This window comes from Somniosus microcephalus, chromosome 15, assembly GCF_052327205.1.
Source record: "Somniosus microcephalus isolate GS21.2 chromosome 15, FLI_Smic_1.0, whole genome shotgun sequence".
Classification (NCBI taxonomy): Eukaryota; Metazoa; Chordata; class Chondrichthyes; order Squaliformes; family Somniosidae; genus Somniosus; species Somniosus microcephalus.
In genome coordinates, this window is record NC_141001.1 from 15405195 (window position 1) to 15414129 (window position 8935).

Below are 8935 nucleotides of genomic sequence, written 5' to 3' on the forward strand. Positions count from 1 at the left end.
CACACAGACACACACACTCACACAGACACACACGCTCACACAGACACACACACTCACACAGACACACACGCTCACACAGACACACGCACTCACACAGACACACACGCTCACAGACACACACTCACACAGACACACACGCTCACACAGACACACATGCTCACAGAGACACACACACTCACACAGACACACACTCACACAGACACCCACTCACAGACACACATGCTCACACAGACACACACACTCACACAGACACACACTCACACAGACACACACGCTCACACAGACACACACTCACACAGACACACACACTCACACAGACACACACGCACACAGACACACACTCACAGACACACACGCTCACACAGACAACCACTCACAGACACACACGCTCACACAGACACACACACTCACACAGACACACCCGCTCACACAGACACACACACTCACACAGACACACACTCACACAGACACACACGCTCACACAGACACACATGCTCACACAGACACACACACTCACACAGACACACACTCACACAGACACACACGCTCACACAGACACACACACTCACACAGACACACACTCACACAGACACACACGCTCACACAGACACACACACTCACAGACACATGCTCACACACGCTTTCTTGCGTACAGAGATATCCACATGTAAGGTCTTGGGAATTGAACATTTTCTGTGCGGTAATAATGAGTTCAAGCTGGCAGTGTTACAGCATGTTTTTTCCAGAGCTCATTTCTTGGATCCTTCTCTCTATTTGCATTCTCAGTCTCGGAGCCTTTTTTTAAATGGGATATCACAGTGCCGCTCATCAGCAGCTCACAGGTAGTTCTTTTCCGTTCATCAAAGTCAGGCTGGACTTTTGTGGGATAGTCCTGTGCATGTACACAATACTTGTACAGGCACCTGTCGAAGTCCATGTCTCTGAGTGAGTCAGGAGCTGTTGACGTGCACTGTGTAAGTACTCTGGTATGTAATAGTCTAATAGCAGCTCCCAGGTCACAGCAAGCCCATCTGCTGGGCAGCGGCGGGTGAATTTGGTGTTGGTGCTGGGTAATGAGATGGGGGTGTGGGGGGGAGGGTAAGGGTGCTGCACTGAGCCCTGGGCGAGGATGGTGCGGAGAGATTGGCTCTGACCGGTCCTGGCCTCCTGCTGATGCTCAGCATTCCTACAGCTGCCTTTCCCATCACCAAGCAGTGCTGGCTGGGGATCGCACGGTGAGGCTGGGCCGGCCGGCAGATCACCAGGAGGAACTCCCGCTCCGCTCCGCTGGGTTTATGTGACGGCAGGGTGCTGACACCTCGGTTACATGTGGAAACAGGAATACACCATAACGCTGGCGGAGAGGGAGCGGATCCCAGCAACTTCCCGCCTGTCTCTGTTACTGTAGCGCACACAATATCCCAGGATGGATAGTAGAATCCAAACATCTGTGGCTGTCGGACAGAGCACTCAGGGCATGGACACACCGTCAGGCACACCGGACCGGGTGTCAGCAAGGTGATTCAAGTCAGGGTTCAGACCTAGGCCCATGTTGAGCCTTGAATTCAGACCCAGGTCAGAGTTGAGGCCTGAGTTCAGACCCAGGTCAGAGTTGAGGCCTGAGTTCAGACCCAGGTCAGAGTTGAGGCCTGAGTTCAGACCCAGGTCAGAGTTGAGGCCTGAGTTGAGCCTTGAGTTCGGACAGAGGCCTGAGTTGAGCCCTGAGTTCGGACCCAGGCCTGAGTTGAGCCCTGAGTTCAGACCCAGGTCAGAGTTGAGCCCTGAGTTCGGACAGAGGCCTGAGTTGAGCCCTGAGTTCGGACCCAGGCCTGAGTTGAGCCCTGAGTTCAGACCCAGGTCCGAGTTGAGCCCTGAGTTCGGACAGAGGCCGGAGTTGAGCCCTGAGTTCGGACCCAGGCCTGAATTGAGCCCTGAGGTCGGACACAGGCCTGAGTTGAGCCCTGAGTTCAGACCCAGGCCTGAGTTGAGCCCTGAGTTCAGACCCAGGTCAGAGTTGAGCCCTGAGTTCGGACCCAGGTCAGAGTTGAGCCCTGAGGTCGGACACAGGTCAGAGTTGAGCCCTGAGTTCAGACCCAGGCCTGAGTTGAGCCCTGAGTTCAGACCCAGGCCTGAGTTGAGCCCTGAGTTCGGACACAGGCCTGAGTTGAGCCCTGAGTTCGGACCCAGGCCTCAGTTGAGCCTTGAATTCAGACCCAGGTCAGAATTTAGCCCTGAGTTCAGACCCAGGTCAGAGTTGAGCCCTGAGTTCGGACACAGGCCTGAGTTGAGGCCTGCGTTCGGACACAGGCCTGAGTTGAGCCCTGAGTTCAGACACAGGCCTGAGTTGAGCCCTGAGTTCAGACACAGGTCAGAGTTGAGCCCTGAGTTCAGACCCAGGCCTGAGTTGAGCCCTGAGTTCGGACACAGGCCTGAGTTGAGCCCTGAGTTCGGACCCAGGTCAGAGTTGAGCCCTGAGTTCAGACACAGGCCTGAGTTGAGGCCTGAATTCAGACCCAGGTCAGAGTTGAGGCCTGAGTTGAGCCCTGAGTTCGGACAGAGGCCTGAGTTCAGCCCTGAGTTCAGACCCAGGTCAGAGTTGAGCCCTGAGTTCGGAGCCAGTCCTGAGTTGAGCTCTGAGTTCGCACCCAGGTCAGATTTGAGCCCTGAATTCAGACCCAGGTCAGAGTTGAGCCCTGAGTTCGGACACAGGCCTGAATTGAGCCCTGAGTTCAGACCCAAGCCTGAGTTGAGGCCTGCGTTCGGACACAGGTCAGAGTTGAGCCCTGAGTTCGGACACAGGTCAGAGTTGAGCCCTGAGTTCGGACCCAGGCCTGAGTTGAGCCCTGAGTTCGGACCCAGGCCTCAGTTGAGCCTTGAATTCAGACCCAGGTCAGAGTTTAGCCCTGAGTTCAGACCCAGGTCAGAGTTGAGCCCTGAGTTCGGACCCAGGTCAGAGTTGAGCCCTGAGTTCGGACACAGGCCTGAATTGAGCCCTGAGTTCAGACCCAGGCCTGAGTTGAGGCCTGCGTTCAGACACAGGCCTGAGTTGAACCCTGAGTTTGGACCCAGGCCTGAATTGAGCCCTGAGGTGGGACACAGGCCTGAGTTGAGCCCTGAATTCAGACCCAGGTCAGAGTTGAGCCCTGAGTTCAGATCCAGGCCTGAGTTGAGCCCTGAGTTCAGACACAGGCCTGAGTTGAGCCCTGAGTTCGGACACAGGCCTGAGTTGAGCCCTGAGTTCGGACACAGGTCAGAGTTGAACCCTGAGTTCGGACACAGGCCTGAGTTGAGCCCTGAGTTCGGACACAGGCCTGAGTTGAGCCCTGAGTTCGGACACAGGCCTGAGTTGAGCCCTGAGTTCAGACACAGGCCTGAGTTGAGCCCTGAGTTCGGACACAGGTCAGAGTTGAGCCCTGAGTTCGGACACAGGCCTGAGTTGAGCCCTGAGTTCGGACACAGGCCTGAGTTGAGCCCTGAATTCGGACACAGGCCTGAGTTGAGCCCTGAGTTCGGACACAGGTCAGAGTTGAGCCCTGAGTTCAGACCCAGGCCTGAGTTGAGCCCTGAGTTTGGACACAGGCCTGAGTTGAGCCCTGAGTTCGGACACAGGTCAGAGTTGAGCCCTGAGTTCGGACACTGGCCTGAGTTGAGCCCTGAGTTCGGACATAGGCCTGAGTTGAGCCCTGAATTCAGACCCAGGTCTGAGTTGAGCCCGGGCTCCCTCTTCCCACCTTCTGGAACCAATCTATGGAACATAGTGCATCCTATTATTCAAGTATCTGAGCAGTGAACCCGAGCTCCTTTGTGTGGAAAGATGGTGATGTACTGTTTTCTGTGTAACTGCTCCTGTTTTTTCAGTTCTTGTTAGGGGGCCTGGAGATTGATGAGAACAGCACTGTTACTCTGAAGGATGAGGAACTATCTTCAATGCACTCAGCCAAAGTGTTCCACAGCATAATGAACACACACGTTCCAAAGACTCCCTCTGCCATCAGGAAAAGGCTGGCTGATGTTTCAAACACAGGAGAAGCTTTGGAAATGGACACATTTGAACAACTGGTGCTGGCGGCAGTCTACACAGCCCATCGAGCACAGCGCAGCAATGAGACGGACAGGCAGGCCTGGGGCGGGCTGTTCTGTCATCTGGTGGCTGCGCTAACCCACGATCTGTCAGAGAAGGTGGTCATGTGTTAGACTCTCAAGTTGTGCCTTCAGATCCCAGTCTGTGAGGGCCCAGTGTCTTGCTCTTTCTGATAATTATCATTCTAACCCAGTTATTACAGGACATCAGTTCAGTGAAAGGAACAAAGCTTGGCTCCCTGATATGGTGGGAATCGGCCAATCAGCATCCAGATGCTCCAGAATGTGTCAATCCCGTACCCTGATAGTTTGCTGCTGTTTTTGTGACACAGATTTTTATAGGAAGACAGACAACCTGTTGCCAGGCAACGCACTGTTGCACACTGATTTATACCAACGGTTGAGGGCCCTATTATCCTCACAGATATATTTGTTATGTTCTCCTAATACAACAAACATCGCCAAACTTTTGCCCTGGTGTCACGATTCCTTCTTTCCTCCAACTCACAGTAAAACGCCTTCCTGCTTCAACACAGCAACTACACTTCACAAGCATGTCGCTGGTAGTAAAGCACTTTGGGTCATACTGAGGACATGAAAGGTGCTGTGTAAATGCAAGTTGTTTCTTTTTCGTTCTCATCAGACGACCCCTGGCACATCATTTGAAAAACAGCACCTAAGTGAGGGGCAGGGTAGAGGCTCCCAGCGAGGTAACTACACCTCAGTGAGGGACAGGGTAGAGACTCCCAGTGAGGTAACTATACCTCAGTGAGGGACAGGGTAGAGGCTCCCAGTGAGGTAACTACACCTCAGTGAGGGACAGGGTAGAGGCTCCCAGTGAGGTAACTACACCTCAGTGAGGGACAGGGTAGAGGCTCCCAGTGAGGTAACTACACCTCAGTGAGGGACAGGGTAGAGGCTCCCAGTGAGGTAACTACACCTCAGTGAGGGACAGGGTAGAGGCTCCCAGTGAGGTAACTACACCTCAGTGAGGGACAGGGTAGAGGCTCCCAGTGAGGTAACTACACCTCAGTGAGGGGCAGGGTAGAGGCTCCCAGTGAGGTAACTTCACCTCAGTGAGGGGCAGGGTAGAGGCTCCCAGTGAGGTAACTACACCTCAGTGAGGGGCAGGGTAGAGGCTCCCAGTGAGGCAACTACACCTCAGTGAGGGGCAGGGTAGAGGCTCCCAGTGAGGTAACTTCACCTCAGTGAGGGGCAGGGTAGAGGCTCCAGTGAGGTAACTACACCTCAGTGAGGGACAGGGTAGAGGCTCCCAGTGAGGTAACTACACCTCAGTGAGGGACAGGGTAGAGGCTCCCAGCTAGGTAACTACACCTCACTGAGGGACAGGGTAGAGGCTCCCAGTGAGGTAACTACACCTCAGTGAGGGACAGGGTAGAGGCTCCCAGTGAGGTAACTACACCTCAGTGAGGGACAGGGTAGAGGCTCCCAGCGAGGTAACTACACCTCAGTGAGGGACAGGGTAGAGGCTCCCAGTGAGGTAACTACACCTCAGTGAGGGGTGAGGTAGAGACTCCCAGTGAGGTAACTACACCTCAGTGAGGGGCAGGGTAGAGACTCCCAGTGAGGTAACTACACCTCAGTGAGGGGCAGGGTAGAGGCTCCCAGTGAGGTAACTTCACCTCAGTGAGGGGCAGGGTAGAGGCTCCAGTGAGGTAACTACACCTCAGTGAGGGACAGGGTAGAGGCTCCCAGTGAGGTAACTACACCTCAGTGAGGGGCAGGGTAGAGGCTCCCAGTGAGGTAACTTCACCTCAGTGAGGGGCGAGGTAGAGGCTCCCAGTGAGGTAACTACACCTCAGTGAGGGACAGGGTAGAGGCTCCCAGTGAGGTAACTACACCTCAGTGAGGGACAGGGTAGAGGCTCCCAGTGAGGTAACTACACCTCAGTGAGGGACAGGGTAGAGGCTCCCAGCGAGGTAACTTCACCTCAGTGAGGGCCGAGGTAGAGGCTCCCAGTGAGGTAACTACACCTCAGTGAGGGGCAGGGTAGAGGCTCCCAGTGAGGTAACTGCACCTCAGTGAGGGGCAGGGTAGAGGCTCCAGTGAGGTAACTACACCTCAGTGAGGGACAGGGTAGAGGCTCCCAGTGAGGTAACTACACCTCAGTGAGGGACAGGGTAGAGGCTCCCAGTGAGGTAACTACACCTCAGTGAGGGACAGGGTAGAGGCTCCCAGTGAGGTAACTGCACCTCAGTGAGGGACAGGGCAGATGCTCCCAGTGGGGTAACTACACCTCAGTGAGGGACAGGGTAGAGGCTCCCAGTGAGGTAACTGCACCTCAGTGAGGGACAGGGTAGAGACTCCCAGTGAGGTAACTACACCTCAGTGAGGGACAGGGTAGAGGCTCCCAGTGAGGTAACTGCACCTCAGCGAGGGACAGGGTAGAGGCTCCCAGTGAGGTAACTACACCTCAGTGAGGGACAGGGTAGAGACTCCCAGTGAGGTAACTACACCTCAGTGAGGGGCGAGGTAGAGGCTCCCAGTGAGGTAACTGCACCTCAGTGAGGGGCAGGGTAGAGGCTCCCAGTGAGGTAACTTCACCTCAGTGTGGGGCAGGGTAGAGGCTCCCAGTGAGGTAACTTCACCTCAGTGAGGGCCGAGGTAGAGGCTCCCAGTGAGGTAACTACACCGCAGTGAGGGACAGGGTAGAGGCTCCCAGTGAGGTAACTACACCTCAGTGAGGGACAGGGTAGAGGCTCCCAGTGAGGTAACTACACCTCAGTGAGGGGCAGGGTAGAGACTCCCAGTGAGGTAACTGCACCTCAGTGAGGGGCAGGGTAGAGGCTCCCAGTGAGGTAACTTCACCTCAGTGTGGGGCAGGGTAGAGGCTCCCAGTGAGGTAACTGCACCTCAGTGAGGGACAGGGTAGAGGCTCCCAGTGAGGTAACTTCACCTCAGTGAGGGACAGGGTAGAGGCTCCCAGTGAGGTAACTTCACCTCAGTGAGGGACAGGGTAGAGGCTCCCAGCGAGGTAACTACACCTCAGTGAGGGGTGAGGTAGAGACTCCCAGTGAGGTAACTACACCTCAGTGAGGGGCAGGGTAGAGGCTCCCAGTGAGGTAACTACACCTCAGTGAGGGACAGGGTAGAGGCTCCCAGTGAGGTAACTTCACCTCAGTGAGGGGCGAGGTAGAGGCTCCCAGTGAGGTAACTACACCTCAGTGAGGGACAGGGTAGAGGCTCCCAGTGAGGTAACTACACCTCAGTGAGGGACAGGGTAGAGGCTCCCAGTGAGGTAACTACACCTCAGTGAGGGACAGGGTAGAGGCTCCCAGTGAGGTAACTACACCTCAGTGAGGGACAGGGTAGAGGCTCCCAGTGAGGTAACTACACCTCAGTGAGGGACAGGGTAGAGGCTCCCAGTGAGGTAACTACACCTCAGTGAGGGACAGGGTAGAGGCTCCCAGTGAGGTAACTTCACCTCAGTGAGGGGCGAGGTAGAGGCTCCCAGTGAGGTAACTACACCTCAGTGAGGGACAGGGTAGAGGTTCCCAGTGAGGTAACTACACCTCAGTGAGGGACAGGGTAGAGGCTCCCAGTGAGGTAACTGCACCTCAGTGAGGGACAGGGTAGAGGCTCCCAGTGAGGTAACTGCACCTCAGTGAGGGACAGGGTAGAGGCTCCCAGTGAGGTAACTGCACCTCAGTGAGGGACAGGGTAGAGACTCCCAGCGAGGTAACTACACCTCAGTGAGGGGCGAGGTAGAGGCTCCCAGTGAGGTAACTGCACCTCAGTGAGGGACAGGGTAGAGGCTCCCAGTGAGGTAACTACACCTCAGTGAGGGGCAGGGTAGAGGCTCCCAGTGAGGTAACTGCACCTCAGTGAGGGACAGGGTAGAGGCTCCCAGCGAGCTACTGGTCCTGTCCAACAGCTATGATCTTATTAAATAGCGGAGCATGCTGGAGGGGCCGAATGGCCTACTCCTGCTCCTATCTTCTATGTTTCTCTGTTTCTATGTAACAGGTGCGATGTACTCGCTACTTGTGAGAACAGCGAGAAAGACTGTGGGAGGACAGCCACAATTCAGGCCAAGGCACCATGGCTCAGAAGCTGTCCAAGTGGGTGAAGAGCAGAATAGAAATGTGGTAGTGATAGGGGATTCTATAATTAAGGGGATTGTTAGCGTTCGCTGCAGCCAAGAATGGGAAGGGTAAGGGATATCTCGAGGCAGCTGGATAGGAACTTTGAAAGGGAAGGGGTAAATCTAGTTGTTGTGGTCCATGTCGGAACAAACAATGTAGGTAGGAACAGGGAGGAGGTCTTGCTGAAGGAGTATCAGGCGTTAGGAGCTAAATTAAAAAGCAGGACCTCAAGAGTAATAATCTCTGGATTACTGCCCGAGCCACATGCAAATTGACATAGTAACAGTCAGATCGGACGAATGAACATGTAGCTAAAGGGCTGGTGTGAGAAAGAGGGGTTCCTTTTCATGGGACACTGGCACCAGTGCTGGGGCAGAAATGAGCTGTATCAATGGGACGGGCTCCACTTTAACCGGGATGGGACCTGTGTCCTAGCAGAAAGGGCAAATAGGGAGGTGGCAAAGGCTTTAAACTAGTAAGACGGCGGAGGGATCTACAAGAAATGAAACCAACCTAAATATAGACAAAACAGGAAAGGAGACTGTTGTGTATGTACCTTTAAGGGAATAACTGGTCTCAGACTGCAGTACCGGCAGTGACCACCCCTGTATAAAAGGCCCTAGCAGGCTTCTGTAGTTTCAGTTTCCAGGTTGTCTCCATTCAGTAAAGACTTGTTATAATCAACTCCTGCAGTCCGTGTCTCAATTATACACAGACATAATACTGGCGACGAGTAAGAAATGAACTTA

General features: G+C 54.6%; 1 protein-coding gene across 1 annotated transcript in view; it reads left to right on the forward strand.

Moving 5' to 3' along the window:
• The window catches only part of LOC147106557 (protein FAM180A), a 41043-nt gene extending 36155 nt beyond the window's left edge, over positions 1-4888 (forward strand). The window contains exon 3 of the mRNA XM_086008455.1: positions 3859-4888. Coding sequence (XP_085864581.1) covers positions 3859-4194 — 336 coding nt within the window. The 3' untranslated portion in view covers positions 4195-4888. The remainder of the gene's footprint in view (positions 1-3858) is intronic.
• The last annotated feature ends 4047 nt before the right edge of the window (positions 4889-8935 follow it).